Source organism: Phyllostomus hastatus, unplaced genomic scaffold (genome assembly GCF_019186645.2).
Source record: "Phyllostomus hastatus isolate PE091 unplaced genomic scaffold, TTU_PhHast_1.1 phas_scaffold_78, whole genome shotgun sequence".
Taxonomy (NCBI): domain Eukaryota; kingdom Metazoa; phylum Chordata; class Mammalia; order Chiroptera; family Phyllostomidae; genus Phyllostomus; species Phyllostomus hastatus.
The window spans coordinates 9,678,700-9,696,234 of NW_025334041.1; the positions used below are offsets into that span (position 1 = coordinate 9,678,700).

At 41.5% G+C, this 17,535-nt stretch overlaps 1 protein-coding gene across 1 annotated transcript in view; it reads right to left on the reverse strand.

The window, feature by feature from the left end:
• Nucleotides 1-219: 219 nt before the first annotated feature.
• Nucleotides 220-17,535, reverse strand: part of ZNRF2 (zinc and ring finger 2) — a 72,515-nt gene continuing 55,199 nt past the window's right edge. Inside the window, exons 3-5 of the mRNA XM_045827168.1 lie at nucleotides 13,294-13,399; nucleotides 6,069-6,148; nucleotides 220-1,869 (exon numbers count right to left, since the gene is read on the reverse strand). Coding sequence (XP_045683124.1) covers nucleotides 6,091-6,148; nucleotides 13,294-13,399 — 164 coding nt within the window. The 3' untranslated portion in view covers nucleotides 220-1,869; nucleotides 6,069-6,090. The remainder of the gene's footprint in view (nucleotides 1,870-6,068; nucleotides 6,149-13,293; nucleotides 13,400-17,535) is intronic.

Below are 17,535 nucleotides of genomic sequence, written 5' to 3' on the forward strand. Positions count from 1 at the left end.
TTATATTAAGATCTCATGATTAATGGAAAAATTTTAAGAAAAGAATGTTTTCCTTGAGGGAAAAATATTTCCCAAAACTTGTTAAAAAGCACCTAAGAAACTGTGCTGTCAGCTGTCACACTGGAGGTTTGAGATTCTTTATATCAAATGCAGCATAACAAAAGGCATTTCACAGCGTAATTTTAGGGAAAATGTTATCTGCTCTGAATCACACAGAGAGCAATGAAAAACTCTTTTAATTGTTTATAATACACAAATGTTTCCGGGTAGCAGCAGTTGCTCCTGTACATGCCCTTAAAAAAATAAAACAGAGGCAACAGAGTAGAGAAAAATTTTGGGAGTAAAGAGTAGCAGCACTGAATAGAAAAGCAAATACTTAAACACATTAAAGAAGGCTTAAAACAAGAGAACAGTACTGAGCGACTTTCACTTATTCTGCGTAAAGTGCACCGCTTAAATGCTCACCGATAACATTTTCCCCTGTTGAACACAGAAATCTACTTATCGGTATTTCTGGTATTCAAAAAAAAGGACATTCATGGCTGTAACCCTAACAGCTCTCTTCCAGTATTCTTTAATCATTCAGATGTATTTTGTGGGAATATTTATTCACATAATTTTGCTTAATACATTTCTTTCTACACAAGACTGAAATTTAAAAGTTCTATAACATTTTCAATTACAGTAATAACACATTAATAAATTATAAGTTAACAAAATCTTCATATTTGCTTTAAAAATCATTTATCAAACACTAACCTCCAGATTATCTGGAAAACTAAAGATGCAAATTGCTATAAATCTGGCATCCTAATTAAATTCTGATTTTTAAAAGTATATAAAAGTCCCTCAAATTATTCCAAGTTCCACTCAAGAAAATTTTATTTTACCCTTTTCACAAGTTATTAAGCTTACAACCTGCTAAAGCATTTTACCCAAATGTGGGAAAACTGCCTGGAGATGCAAAGCACAATAAAATAATTACATGAAAAGAACAAACAAAAATACCCGTTAAAACAGAGTTATTGTAGCTGGCAGCACTCAAGACTCGTAACTGTGTTTTTTAAAAGTTGCATAGCTGCAGGACTTCGCCGATTAGCTGTCAGCAGTTTTGTTTAAGAAGAAACAATACACGTCATAAACTGTAATTCAGGAGACAATCTGAGATTTAATTAATTAAAAGTAATTATGTAACCTGATTACTCTTTGGACTGCATTCTGATAATGTTAAACTTTTAATTAATTTAACATGTTAAGGTATTTTTAGCTTTCCTATGTAGAAGTCTATTTTCCACCTTTGGGGAAAAATAATAGAACAACTTGAGATCATGGTCTACATTCAGAGAATGTTTTACTGCTTGATTACATTTCTTGGTTTCACATTTAAGACTTTAATTTATAGGAAATAAATTATGTGGTCTTCAATTTAAGAAGAGATGAATGCAGAAACATCATGTTGAGGAAAACAAAGAGACCCCCAAACTAAAAAACACAACAAATCAAAACACCAGTTGCGCAGCTCTAGAGAACTTAATAAAAAAAAAGTGAATCAACGTTTCAATCAGTTAACTTTGGCGTCTGAACACAAAACGTGTATCAGTGTTACCTACGCGGATGACTACTAAGGGGTGTGCAGCATTTGCAAAGTCCCTGGGAGTCCTCGGGTCATGTTTGGTACAGTGCGCCCTGTGGCCGATGTCCTCTCTCCGGCAGGACTCTTCCCTGTGCGATTGTCCAGCTCTGCACCCACCGAGTAGCACAGCGCTCCGATTTCTGGCTGAGTATGCCTGCGTTTCTTGTTTTTGCTTTTCCAGAGACAGATCCTCATATCCTCTTGGTCTTTCAAGCATCTTGAGAAAAGAAGAAAACCTGTGTAAAAGTAGATGCATCTTGGTTTAAGCTGTGGTCCACAACAGCAACAAAAATCAAAACACAGCATTCATTTTCCTGTGAATCTTGCTTTAGCCAACATAAATTTTCATACACTTAGCACTATGCTAAAAACTCATACAATCAGTGTTCTGCAAAAGCACAGATCAAGGACACAGAAGGATCAATTAAAGCTCAAAATATAACAAACAAACGAAAAAAAACCTCCCACTACTACATCAGTTATTCCCTTCTACAACAAAGGCTACACCAGAGTACAGAAAACATCCCCCCCCAGTGTACTAAATCTCTCCCTAAATAACCAGAAACCTCAAATTAAAAATAACAATTCCATAACTAATCAACACCTTCTAATCATGTAACTCTACTTTGGGCCATTACATTCTTACCCCGTAAGAAATGCTATCAGACGCTGCACCTGCTGCTACAAATTGCCTTAGAAACAACAAAACAAAAACCTTTTAACGTCATTGACTCCTCTTTCAACCCATAAACTATAGATCTGGGACAGCAAAGAGATAAGAAGAATTAGCATGACAAGCAAGGGCAGCCAGAACAGAAGCAAAATGTAAACAGTCAAGATATTTCACACCCATGTGTCTTCAAATGACACTTCCAGAACCACAGAGACGGACCCTACTGACCCGTACTTCTGAGGGCAGCAGCCACCGAACCTGTAACCTGATTACTCTTGGACTGCATTCTGATAATGTTAAACTTTTCATTAATTTAACATGTTAAGGTATTTTAGCTTTCCTATGTAGAAGTCTATTTTCCACCCTTGGGGAAAAATAATAGAACAACTTGAGATCATGGTCTATATTCAGAGAATGTTTCAGGCCCTATGTACAAAATACGGAAAAAGACGACACCGATACACGGGGCGAGGGAACCAAAATCCGTTCGAGACCAACAGACCCACGTGAGATGAGATGCGTGTGCGCCGTCCCGAGGCTCCCTGAGACATGGGAGGGAAGACTGAGCCCACCAGACCACGACATAAACAATTTCATTCCATCAAATTCCACTTCACACACAAAAGTTTGCTGACTCTAGAAGACAAATTTTACCTACAAGGTAAAAAGTCTTGATGTATTACTTTGGCATATAAAATACTAAGATAAAAATTTCATTTTATAAGCATTGGTTCTTAGCATCAATACTTCTCTTTAAAAATGCTTATATAGTTTTAGCCAGTTTTAACTTATTAGCCCAGACATAAGGTGACACTGAAGACATACCAGAGCATTCTCCTTTTCAAAACACCATTTCACAGTGACATAAAAACGCACGCACACCTGTACTCAAAGCACCCCCCGCCACGGCACTGCCCTTACACAGCAGCCTCACCCTAACGCACGCCCGTGCCTCCGTCTGATCCGACTCACCCCACAGAACAGGGTTCGAAAGCCTCGAGCCCCTCAGTACTGGCCAGTTTACCCAGGCGCTGGGACTGCACGTGCCTGACAGCTGCCTCACTGCAGGCCGCATTTCTTACTTCACTCGCTGCAGCTGCTATGAAGCTACAGGCACACCTCACTTGACTGTGCTTCCCTTTGGTCCACTCCAGGTAGCGTTTTTTTAGAAACCGAAGGTTGTGGCAACCCTGCATCAAGCAAAGTCTATTAACACCATTTTTCCAACAGCATTTGCTCACTTCGTGTCTCTGTCACATTTTGGTGATTCTTGCAATTATTTCGCACTTGTCGTTATTATCGCATTTGTTACGGTGATCTGAGATCAGTGACCTTTGCTGTTGCAGTGGCAGTTGTTTTGGGGCACCGCGCACCATGCCCATGTAGGACAGAGACCCTGACAGATGCTGCGTGTGTTCTGACTGCTCCAGCAGCTGCCCCTTCCCCAGTCTCCCTCCCTCTCCTCGGGCCTCCCTACTCCCCGAGACACAGCGATGTCGGAATCTGGCCCATCACTAACCCTCCAGAGGCCTCTCAGTGTTCAAGTGGAAGGAGGAGTCACACGTCTCTCACTTTAAATCAAAAGCTAGACATGAGGAAGCATAGGGAGGAAGACACGTTGAGAGCTGAGACAGGATGAAACCTAGCAAAACTGTGAATGCAACGGAAAAGTTCTTGAATGAAATGAAAAGTGCTACTCCAGTGAACGCACGGATGATGAGAAAGTGAAACAGCCTTATTGCTGACACGGGCAAAGTTCTGTTGGTCTGGGGAGAAGATCAAACCGGCCCAGTTCCCCGAAGCCAAAACCTAACACACAGCAAGGCCCCCACTCTCCTCAATTCTTAAAGGCTTAGAGAGTTGAGAGCGCTGCAGATGAAAAGTCTGAAGCTATCAAAGGTTGGTTCGTGAGGTTTAAGGAAAGAAGCCGCCTCCATCACATCCAAGCACCAGGCGAAGCAGCAAGTGCTGATGGAGGAGCTGCAGCAAGTTACCCAGAAGGTCCAGCTCAGAGGACTCCTGAAGGCGGCTACACTCGACCACAGTTTCCTTGTAGAAGGAACAGCCTCAGGTTTTAGACATCACCCAGGACTCTCCCAGAGGGGGAGGGGCCGTCAGCACCTGGCTTCAAAGCTGCAAAGGACAGGCTGACTCTCCCGTGAGGGGCTAATGCAGCTGGTCACTTTCGGTTGAAGCCACGCTCATCTACCATCCCGAAAATTCTACAATTTTCAGAATTACGTCTAAAGAATTCTGCTAAGTCTACTCTGTGCTCTGTAAAGAGAGAAACGAAGCCTGGACGACAGCACACCTGTCTGCAACACGGTTTACTGAGTAGTTTAAGGCCGCTGTTGAGACCAGCTGCTCAGAAAAGATTCCTTTTGAAATATTACAGCTCACTGACAACGGCCCCGGCCCCCCAAGAGCTCTGACGGACATGTGCAATGAGATGAATGTTGCTTTCATGCCTGTTAATGCAGCATCCGTTCTGCAGCCCAGGGATCAAGGAGTGACTTCAACTTCTAAGTCTTACTCAAGAAATACATTTCTGGGCTTTCTGGCCAATACAGAGGTTCCTGAAGGCTGGTGGAGGTGCTAGGGCACCAGGCAGAATTTCTTCCAGTCTTTAACATGCTTGTATGCATTAAGAATTTCCAATAAGGGGACATCCGCCCAAGATGGAGGTGTAGATATACACAGTGTGCCTCTTCACACAACCAAAATGACAACAAAAATTTAGAAACAAAAAACACAACCAGAACTGACAGAAAATTGAACTGTATGGAAGTCTGACAACCAAGGAGTTCAAGATGACATTCTCCAGACCGGGAGGAGGGGCAGAGTCGGGAAGCCGGGCAGAGAGGACTCAGCAAAGCTGCGGTAGGCGTACCCAGCGAGGTGGCGGATGGTGGAGGGGCGTGGCACACAAGGCAGCTGGCGGACCTGGTGGTCCCATGTTTGTATGCGGACAAACCAGGTGAAACTGGGGAGCGAGACAGACCCCACAACCCAACGTCCCAGCTCCGGGAAATAAAGCCTCAAAACACCAATTGAAAACACCTGTGGGGATTGAGGTGCAGGGAGAGACTCCCAGCCTCACAGGAGAGTTCGTTGGAGAGACCCACAGGGTCCTAGAACGTGCACAAACCTCTCTCTTAACCTCTCTGTACCTTAATTTCCTCATCTGCATAATGGAAATAGTAAGAGTACTGAGCTCTAAGATTTATTAAAGCAATTAGGTGAGTTACTAATAAATGCAAAATGCTTAGAACAATGCCTGGCATATCATAATGCAATATAAACACTAACTATTATGACCAGAATGATAACATTACATCGCATTACTTAAGAACATACTTGGGAAGAGTATGGAGTTTGATTCTGTTTGTTTGCTGCATGACCTTGGACTGCTGGTGCAACTTCCCAAGTCATGGAATTTAACGACTCTGACCCCCAGGTTTCTCACTGGTAAAATGGAGTCATGATATGTACTCCATGGTTTTTTTAGAAAGTATTAAACAAAAAATTAAATATGCCAATGTGTATTAAAGAACCAAGAATGTAGAAATTAACCAAGAAAGGTGTTTTTTATGTATCATTTAATGTCAGTTTTCTATACAGAAGCCTAACACAATGTCTAAACACACACACACCTGAGTGAATGAATGAACAAATGAATGGGAAGAAAGAAAATGGTGGCTGAAAATGTATAAATCAGATAACAATTTAAACAGCAATTTAAACAGGAAAAGGGAGAATTACCTATAAAACAGGAAGCTGATGCTTAATCTGAAGGGTGTTCAGGACAAGATCTATTTACTTCAAACCATTCATCTATGCAGCTAGAAAAGAATAAAACAGAAAAGTAAAACATTTATGTTTCATTATTTATATCATGACAGCCATAATAAAAATGCTTACTTCTTGACGTTGTTGTATCTTTGCAAAAGAAAAATTAAATATTTTAAGATATCATATTTAGCATATATATGTATATACATATATAAAAATAAAGATGTGTTTATGACATTTTGATTATTCTAAGCAGTTAAGGAAATAATCTTTGCAAAATTATGCTAGGAAGTACTTTAAAGTTTCAAAAATCATTATAAAAAAAGAATCTAAAGAACTACCATTTTACCAATATTCAAAATTAAATGACAAATCTAGAAAGCTATGCCTCTCTTCAAAATGTATTTATTTATGCAATTACCAACCTGTTCACATCACCTATCAATGTAATCAAAAACAGCTTTTAGTTCTAATTCTTGACAATGCTGCATCACATTGTAAAAGACCATATTTATATGTAGTATTATTTTAACTCTATTCCATCCTGCAATACATATACATACACACATTAAGTATATCATCATCCACTCACGGTTAAATAGTATTTTATGATTTTCTTAAATATCGTAAGGAAGTTAAATATTACGGTGCACACGATTATCCTCATGTGCAGCAGAGAGATACCACTTGTGGCTGTTTACGCTTACATTCACTAAGGTTAAATGGAAGGAAAACGCACTTCCCCAGTCACACTAGCCATGTGTCAAGTGCTAGACAGTAGACACGGAACACTCCCACCACTACAGAAAGCTCTGTCTTACTGTGGCAAATGATACATGCAAGGCCTTGAAAACATTAAGCAACTTGCCCAACAGCTCAGAAACTACCCAAGCAGGACTCAAGCTGCCCCAGGGTCTCACGGCTGACATACGCCACGTTTGCACATGCCACAGAGCAGGATGGCTTGGCTAATACATTGAAGGGAAAAATTAATAATTATCATTCTCGTGTCCTAACAGGATGGTATGGTAGGAAGAAATGATGGGAGAAATTAAAAGACAAAAAGTAAAGAATCCCAACCATGTGGTATTCTTTCAAATGTCTAAAACAACTGCTGTTGCTGTTAAGATGTCTGCTGTCAGCAGGGCACTCCAGCTCCGCTGACCGTCCACGGCACCTCTGAGCAATCCCCGTATGACCTACAATGGGTGCTTCGTATGTTGCAACTGTAATTTTGGCTCCTCTTGAGAAAGTGGTCACTTAAAACCCCAGGTTCTCCTCATATAAATTGCTATCAACACACATTATTTAATTATTACATTTGCTTCTCCCAACACCAGCAGGAAATCACTACCCTGAATTTGGTGCTTTTCATTCTTATGCATTTTCTTACTCTGTAACGATGTGCATATTTCAAAACACTACACATATAGTGCTGTTTCCATGTTTTTAATTTCATATAAATGCTTCCATAAAAATAACATTTTTCTGACTATAAGATGCACGCCTCCCCCCCTCCCCCCATTTGGGAGGAAATGAAGGTGCGCCTTATAGTCCGAATGTAGCTTTACATTTACATTGGTGAAATATTATGTTATTAAATATTTTACCATTTTTGCTTCAAAAAATTTCTTCCTATTTTCCTCCTCTAAAACCTAGGTGCATCTTATGGTTCAAAAATATGGTTTCTTCTAACCGCCTTTTTTTTTAAAGATTTTATTTATTTATTTTTAGAGAGGGAAGGGAGGGAGAAAGAGAGAGAGAGAGAGAGAGAAACATCAATGTGCGGTTGCTGGGGGCCATGGCCTGCAACCCAGGCATGTGCCCTGACTGGAATCGAACCTGCGACACTTCGGTTTGCAGCCCGCGCTCAATCCACTGAGCTATGCCAGCCAGGGCTCTTCTAACCGCTTTTAAAAATCAATTTGTTTGAGATTGGCAGCTGTTAATAAGCAAGGCTCCGGCTCTCCCATTTTCTCTGTGTACAGTGCCCATCACAGGAACATGCTGCAGTGTATGTGCTCATTCTTTTACTGGCAGACACGTGATGCTAAGAGCCTTCTCACACATGTCTCTTAACACAGTGTTGACTGAAGTGCTGTCCACAGACACAGTGCTAATCCACGAGCTGTGTGGTAGCCAGTCCTCAGTGAGACAAGGGGCTTGAGCCAAAATACACAATAATTCCACTAAATGCAAGGTTTTAATTAACTTTTAAAAAAAATAATTGTAGGACTTTTTCAATGAAGACAGCATCACACTGATTCACTTTCTGGTGTAAGCTCCTTATCTCACCCTGGCCCTGCACACTGAGTAGGAGCTCTGTCCTACAGCACGAAGTCAAGAACTCCCCCAGGGCATGTACCTAGGAGTGGAATTACTGAGCTGCAGGATAGGACACAGAATGCAGCTATGACCGAGCTATCTGCCAAGTACTCCACTTGTATTTGTTCCTGGCCACTTGGGGTTCCTTTTTTCTGGACTGACTGCTAACAGTTTCTGACAAATTTTCCGTTTTGACTTATCTTTTTAAGAAATAGATCTGTAGATAGTTACTATCCAGATATTTCAGCTAAAATATACATGTTTTTGACAATATTTGCTTTCCACAAAATCATGCACTAGAACAGGACTTCTGGGGAAAAACCACGGTCAAGGTTGACCACTGAAACAATGCAACCTTGTAACTAGAACAAAGATGTGTGTGTTCCAAATAAATAACATCCCATGTCAATATAGGAAGATAAAAGCAAAGGCACAACATTAGAGTAGAGCTATGGAGTAAACAAGCAGTTCCCAAATACAGCCCATGGCCTAACCGAACTGGCTGTCCAACGTTCCGTGAATGGGCGGGCATCCCTGCAGTGTCTTCCATGGCGGGCTCCGTACACACTTTCATCTGACGCAGCAAAATGTTAACGTGCCGACAGACAGCATCTGACCCAGGAGGGTCAGGCCATTCATCAGCTGTCACCATTTTCCCATGGCAATGAACTAACTGCGTTATAGAAAGTTGCAAAAAAGAGTATTTGTTCAGACACCAAGCCTTTGCTGTTATGTATATTTAAAAAACTCTCAGTCTGAACAGGGTCTAGTTTTTTACTTTTTCAAAACATGATACAAGAAAGTTTCAAATTTTAACATAGTCAAATTTATCAACTTTTCAATTGTTATTGGGGGAGGCTATCTTAGCACCCCCCACAGTTCCTGACCAAAAGGTCAAGAACATATTGCTTCATTCTTTTCAACACTTTAGATTTTGTTTTCAGTAGGCAGATGTGTAGTCCATCTGGAACTGATTCTTATTTCACATGTAAAGTATGAGGTCAACTGTTTTTCCTTATCAATCACCAATCAACCCCAGTACCATTCATTGAATAGTTCATTCTTTCCCTACTACCATTGTACTGACACCTCTGATCAATCCATTTTTTTCATTTATTTAACAAACACATAGCATCTGTCATGTCTTAGTACTTTCTAAAATTTAACTCATTTAAAACCTCTTAGTAACTCTCTGAGGTTGGTATTACTGCCCCATTTTACAGACTAAGGGAGAGAAAAACTAAGTAACCTGACCAAGACCACAGTGAATTGTGGAGGGCCTGGGACTTCTGTCTTGGGGGTCGTGACTCCCGCGCTGTGCTGTCTCATGCATGCGTGAGTGTTCGTGGACTCGCCTCTGTCCCGCTGGCCCGCCTACGTCCTTCCACTCTGTCTTAATGGTCTTATAATGAATGTGCATGCACCAAGTCCGCCCGGCACGGTTTTCTTCTTCATGAGTGCCTAAGACTGCTCTTGGTCCTTTCCTCTTTGATTGTAAATGTATTTCAGAATCCACCTGTCAAGCTACATGAACACACTAGTTGAGATCTGATTGGGATAGTATTTTTTTGTTGGTATAATACAACATATATTTCAAGTGGACAGAACATTAGTATGATTTACAGTATCTTAAACTGCCTTTGAATGAGAGCTTCCTTTCCAATACTCTGAGGTCTATAAGATATATTTAGAAAAGTTACTGTGGAAAATGAAGACGGCTTACATCGAACGGGGGGTGGGGAGGCGAGGAGGGAGAGGCCCCTAGTCTTTCTTTTTGATTAACTGCTGTGACGCTGTCCTTCGGGTGGCGGAGGGAGTTCGGTGTTGTCCCCAGACGTCGGCAGGTGCCGCAGCCCTTGCAGGCTGACTGTGCCACGCCGTGAACCGATGCCCATTGTGCCGGCACTGGCGGGCTCTCCGCCGCTCCTTCAGAACCACGAACCCTGTTCATGTTATTGCTGTTACGGATCTTACAGAGGGGGCTGCTCCTGGATATTTAGGTGCACACTCTATTTTCAGGCTATACATTCGGTTTTCATAAATTGTCCAAGCCCGTGGTGGCTGCCATCTTGCACCACTGTCACCCTAGGACAGTATCAAACTGTACAGATTGATTGGGGTAAGCTGTTACCTCCATGGCACTGAATCCCCCTACCCACAATATGGTACACCTCCACATCTACTGTAGGTCTTCTACAACATCTTCCCATCAAGTTTTAAAATCTTGAATATCTTTTGTAGGATTTACTCTCAATATACATTCCTGCTGTTGCAGTTTCTGTTGATGTTAATGTTTTCCCTCTTTAAGAAATGTTATATTTTTGTTTTTTCTTATTGGGACATGAATGATGTCCCAATTGATTTTATTCAGTTGAGCTCATATCTGGCAACCCAGCTAAAATCTTATTCATTTTAATAGTTTCTCTAGTATTTATCCTTTGTGTTTGTTTTAAAATCGTTACTACTGTAAGTACAGAATTTTACTGAAAGTTTTCCTACATTTAATGAGTTAACATGGTCTTTCTCCTCTGTTAACGTGAACTACATACAAATGTTGTAACCTTACAGTGTCTTTGCACAATCTAACTTGGTCATGAGGCCTTACGTTAGAAATATAGGGATGAATTTGGGTTTTATTTTTGTGTTTGTGTTCATAAGGTAAGTTTCACAAATGAAACTGCCTTTTAATTCCCTATCTTGTCTTTGTCTGATTTTGGCAATTTTATACTAGTCTCACAAAATAAGTGGGAGAACCTTCCATCTTTCCTACTTTTGGGGGAGTTTATAACTGTTAACAGGGTGTTCTTTGGATGTCTGGCAGAACCTCTGTCAAAGTGTCTCTCTAGGCCTGTTTTCAGGTTTCTGAGTTAAAAAAAAATTATTGTTTCAGGGTGAGTCTTAACCACTTGTAATAGTTATTAGTTGATTCAGGGTTTATAATTCTTTTTTGATAACATATTTTCAAGGAAATTGCTCATTCTGTTTAAATTTTTAAAGCATATAAACTTTTTCATAGAAATTTCCAATCAATTTTAATTTCTGCCCTGTCTCAAGTTATGTGTCCCCTTTCGTCCCTGTACTGCTTATTTTTTCCTTCTGGGGACAATCCTGCCACAGGCTTTTCTATTTCATTCTTTTCAAAAAACCAACCTTTGACATTGTTAGGCTCATCTCTAGTATATACTTTTTAAAATTTCATTATTTTCTTTTCTGATTTTTATTTTTTCCTTCCATTTTCATTGCGTTTATTCTGTGATTTTTCTAGTTTCTCAAGTAAGAACATGGCTTTTTTTTTTTTAAGATTTTATTTATTTTTAGAGAGAAAGGAAGGGAGGGAGAAAGAGAGGGAAACATCAGTGTGCGGTTGTCTCTTGCACGTGCCCCACTGGGGCCCTGGCCTGCAACCCAGGCATGTGCCCTGACTGGGAATCATACTGGCAACCCTATGGTTCGCAGGCCAGCACTCACACCACTGAGCCACACCAGCCAGGGCAGGACATGGCTGTCTTTCCACTCTAACACAGACCTTCTGAGGATCACTCTGGGAAAATGTCAAGAAGGTTTTCTTTACTATGCAGTTCCAACTATTTTCTAAGTTCCATTACGATTTCTCCTTTGATCTCCCTAAAAGTAGTATGTGTGAAGATTATCTTTCATTACTGATATGTAGCGGTAGTTAGATAACATCTCTCTGTGTGATAACAATTCTCTACAGTTTGCTAAGACCTCCTTGACGGCTGGTACACAACCCATGTTCGTAAGACTTCGTGCGTGCTTGAAAAGAAAACGCTCTCCCTGGCTGCTGGGCGCAGACACACACACACCCATCCAGCAGATCAAGCGTGTTAACTGTATTCCCTTTTTCTGGGTCTTGACATGTTTTGCGTGTCCGCTGGACTGAATAAGAAGTGTTGAAATGTCCCAATATCATGACGTATTTGTAATTTTTCTGACATTTCTATAAATATTTTACACTTTGAGACCATGTTCTTAGGTACACAAAAACTGGAATTTTTATATACTTTTATCACCACATCATACTAACAATACTTCTTGTCACCAAGTTTGTATTGTCTGATACTCATTTAACTTTGTCAGTTTTCTTCTAGTTAAAATTTGTCTGGATAGTTATCTATCCCTTCACTTTCCTGTTTTTCTGTATCTTTATGTTTAAGTATGTTGCTCATTAACAGTGTATCCCAATCTTTCAATTTGATTTCAGCTGGTGAGTATGTTCTATTTAGATTTATTATAACCACTGATACTGGATTTACTTTTGTTTATATATTTTTTTTACTATTTCCTGTTTTTCTCTATGCTTTCCCTACCCCCTACTTTAAAATCAAGTTCCACCTTACTTCTTTTGTTGGTTTGAAAGTTACTTTTCTATTCTTTTTGTGATTAACTTAAAAACTTTTTTAGTTAAAACTTTTCTGTGTTGCTCTGTGAAGCCAAAGACACTCTACGGGAAACCAGGTGGGCTCGGGAGCCGGACAGACGTGGCTGCAGCCTCGGCTCTTCCGTGCCCCACCCAGCTGGGTGACCACGGAGGGGTTCCTTGACCAGGGTCCCCCAGCTGCCTTCCCACTGTGAAATGAGGCTGTTACAAGGCTCACAGGAAATAACCTATTTAAGGAGCCGTGAACAACACCTGGGTCACAGTACATGCTGAACGAATGATAGACTCTTGGATACAAACGATATGGGCTTAAATCTTTGTTCCCACAGGGAAAAAAAGGACATTATTTTCTAAGAGATGAGGGAAGTTCTTGAAGACGAAGAAACCTTTTCAGCCCTCTCCACGATGTCTGAAACCTCGAGGGAGCTCTCTCACCCCGCCGTCAGCCCCGCCGGCGGGAGGGGAACTCACCCTTTGTGATAGATGCACAGGCAAGGCAGCCGCGCTATGGTGTCGCCCTGCTGCAAGTCCTCCAGGCAGATGGAACACTCCCCGGCGTCTTTACTCAGGACGTCCTCTGGGGGGAGAGAGAACCAGTTCAGGGCATAAAACGGAAAGAGCTACTACGCGAGAGCTCATTTACAGAGTGGCGACTGGCATCGTTTGTCTGAAATATGTGAGACTCGGCACCCGTATTTGAAATACTGTTCATAAATCAGTGAATAATGTTGACCTTTACTTACAGTCTCTCCCATTTCCATTTCACTGAGGCACACAGCAAAAGCCAGCACAGTACAGAATCTCCAACTTACAAAGGACTTTGCTATAAAACTGTATTAGTAAGTCAGTTATCTGTCACTTGGAACTCATTTTCCTTCTCCTACTAATCAATATTAATTTGATGCTCAAGACAGTTTTTTTAAAAGTTTAGGGTGCAATGTAGCTGAAAAGACATAAAAATACTTTTCTAATTTTTAAAATTCTAAAATAACACAATTAGATACATTAGAGAAATCACCCTGAATACAGGACTTTTTAAAATACCTGCTGAACTCAAGAAAATGCCAAGACAGAGCAGAGCTTCTGTGCAGGCTCTGAAAGGGACTGCGGAAACAGGAGGACCTCAGACGCTGGATGCAAAGACTGTTCTTCACTATTTCCCGCGACAAAGCCGACCCTCCCGGGCAGCAATCAGAACAGCCTCCAGAGGGAGGGCCCTGGCAGAGCGTTTCAGACAGTGTCCACATGGTGAACCTCTTTATAAAGCAAACATTGCTTTAAAAACAAAAATATTCTCTCAGTTTCCAAGTTTTGCACTGAACATTTAATCTAAATTATATTTTATTAATGTTAAATTTTAATTTTTACAAGTATCTTGCCTAAAACGGAGTACGTTAGCCAGTTAAGCTTTGCTGGCTCTTTTTGCGTGAGGAGGAAGACAGACATGGCGCTGCTGAAGAGGGGGAACCCGAGGAGTGCACATTCTCAGAAGGGTGACAGAAAGCTAAAGCAGGAACATGCAGTGTGAGTTTATACCATAAGTAAGTACATTCCTGTTTGGAGGAATAAAAATCAAGTTAAAGGGGGAAAGGGTGCACCAATGTCTACTTAAAGTGCTGAAAGACAGAGCAAAGTAAGGAAGTTTCCAGAAATCAAGTATTTGTACTATAAAAATGAACAAAGTTAACTGTGCACGTAACTGTAATAGCTCCTTCTAGAAAAATACGTTCTGTAAGTATTCCACCTTTAGGTACTCATTTGGAGACAGCACGTTAGGAGGAAACACGGCCTCTGGCTGGTCCAGGAGAGAGAAGGTGCCGGCGGATGGTGTACCCGTAAGGCCAGTGGGGTAATACAGGAGAGGAAAGGCCTCACTCAGCAAGGAGGGACTGTGCTTCTGGAATTTCGGAAGTACGGTTGTGGTGATTCTGGCCAACCACTAAGTGGTTCACAGGCTGATATGCCATAACCAGGGACTCAGCCAGAAAAGGACTTCTGGACAAGTAAAGCCGGGCACATGGGAAACGCTGTTTATTATCACCTCCCTCAAGTATCCTCCCCCCAGTTTCCTGTTCCTAACCCTGGAGGCCCCACCTGCCACCCCGACTCCAAACCCACCCCAGCCCCAAGTCTTCCCTCCTCTTGACCTCCAGTTTTCCTTTTGGACAGCTTTCCACAGACAGGGACCCAGTTTAAGGTAAAGCACCTACCCAGCGATAAAGGTAACTGGTACATGGGGACCCACAAAATGGAGGCCACCCTCCTGGCCCCGCCCGGGTCACACCCTAGGTCAGCCTGCAGGTGTGGGGAGCACCTCACCGTGGAGGACACCTAACGGCAGTCACAGGCCTGCCCCTCGGTGGCAGCCACCTCACTCCTCCTGGAACACAGGGCCCACCACCGACCGCCCGGCAGCCAAGTCCTTTCTTGTCGTGTCTCGTAACAACCCTCTGCAGAGCCCGCTCTCGCCCGCGACCCCTCAGGAAGTGCTGGGTAGGCGGTGGACACCCCCAACCCCCGGGGCTGATTTCCAGCGAATAAAAACGTGAAACTAATCATTAAATGGTTTCAGATTTGACACTAGGACAATAGCGGGGAAACCAAACAGAAGATGATCCAAAGGAAACACTGAAAGTCTGCAATGCCAAATAACATCATCTGTTCTCACCATTTAGATTGTTCTACTGCAGAGATATATACACTGCACTGCCAACTTCAAAAAAATCAACCATCACTTTTTTTTTAATCAAGCCTAAGACATTCAATGATTATCCATTAGTTTTATATACCACTGAATAAGGGGAAAAAAGCCTCCATTAAATTATGATAGAAATCAATTTTAAGACATCTCGTTTTTCAAAGTATGAAAAAGAAGCATGTCTTAGAATTGACGGAATAGGGTATCACATTTTCTGTGTTTGAAATACATGAACAGTGTGCCTAGGTTTAAGTCTAAATGAACTATAAAGTCTCAAATATCATAAATTAGGAAAATGAGATGGACCAGCTTTTATGAAAGAAAAAGTATTGCCACTTTTGCCATGTAAGTCCACATAAGAGATACCAACCGAAGAGACGCAGAAACCCACTGAACACAGGCCTCTCAGGCCACCATCTGACGCCACTTCTAAGCTGACCTGGGACTATCAAGTTTCATGTCTTTACTGCAATAGCTTTTTAGCAAATCTTTAAGTTGGAAAACTTTCATGTTAACAGGCCTTGATTTTATCCTGTTTACAAGATAATTTATTTACAGTAAAACAAAGATAAATCCAATTTGCATAAAATTCACAGTGATATCTATTTGAACAGTATATTTTGGAAAAAATATATAATGTTATACTTTGTAGGCATTAAGTTTTAAAAAAAGTCTTAGTTTAATCTAGAATGCCATATGAAAGTCAGTCATTTTAATCACAAGCTCCCTAAGCCTTAGTAATGAAAAATGATCAGAAACGTAGTTTCCGTGTTAAGAAAGGTATGCCTACATCCAAGAACATCCCAAACACATTAATTTCAACACAGAAGCAGCCCAACACTCACTGTGAGCAGTTTCTAGGGAAGTGCTCTTTGCTCAGGAAATCATCAGCCAATGGTAACACACTGCCCTGCTCAACTGCGTTCTGATTCGCAACTCTGAGTTAAAGGGCAGGCCACTCCCACTGCAAAGCCTCACAGTTTTTCTCACTGCCTCAAACAGCAAGTGCTGAATATTCAAATTCGAAAGTCTAATCTCCAACAGAATCTGTCTTTGCACTTTCAAAAATATTTTCTGCCTTTGAAAACTCACTCCGCAGTGTGATTCACTGTTGCCTACCTGGGGGGTTTGGAGCGCTCCCCTCTGCTAGCCCGTCAGGCCACTGTCTTTTCATTCAGTTTTGAGCTTAGTAATGTGGCACATTCAGAGTTAAATATGGCCTGGAAATACCACCGAATCCAGGACGCTGGAGCATCATCCAGACAGCTGAGGAAAGATCATTAAGAATCTTCAGCCAGTCGACTGGAGACGTTCACAGAGACATTGCCCACAGGTGACAGGGCCAAGGCCCGAGGACCCGGCACAGCGAGAGCAGACTACTCAGCCGCCCAAGCTGGTAGAGGGAAGCAGCAAGGGGCACGCTAACAGATTCCACTTCCACAGTTGGCCAGTCCGGACTTCCCCTCGCCACCAGCACCGACCAAATGGAGCGACGCTCAAAACTGTCAACAGGAAACGAAACTTGCTTTTTCAGAAGTGTGGATGATCTAGCTAAGTATCTGGAACAATAAAAGTTAAATCAGTATACCACTTATCAGTCTCATTCCTCGTCTTATTCGCATGGTCTACGCATTAATTTCGATACACTGCAACAGGAAAAGAAAAAGGAAACCTGGAAAAGAACAATGATTTTTAAACCAGAGGTGGGCACCAGAATCGCTCCGGTACGCACTGTGTCTCAGTGTAGGAAAGAAACATCACGTATACCGGGCCCATCCCTTAGAGATCCTGAAATACACACCTGCCTGACAAACACAACTGCTATCAAGGGAACAGCATACTGAAGTAGAAAGAACATAAGATTTAAAATTGAAAACGTAATATGAATTTCCATTCTCAATATCGGTTAGCTAGGCAACCTCAAAATGCTGGTTAACCTTGAGTTTCTTTTTACTCTTCTTTAACATAATAAAGGTACTTGAACATGATGGAGATGAAATTTTAAAGAATTATGT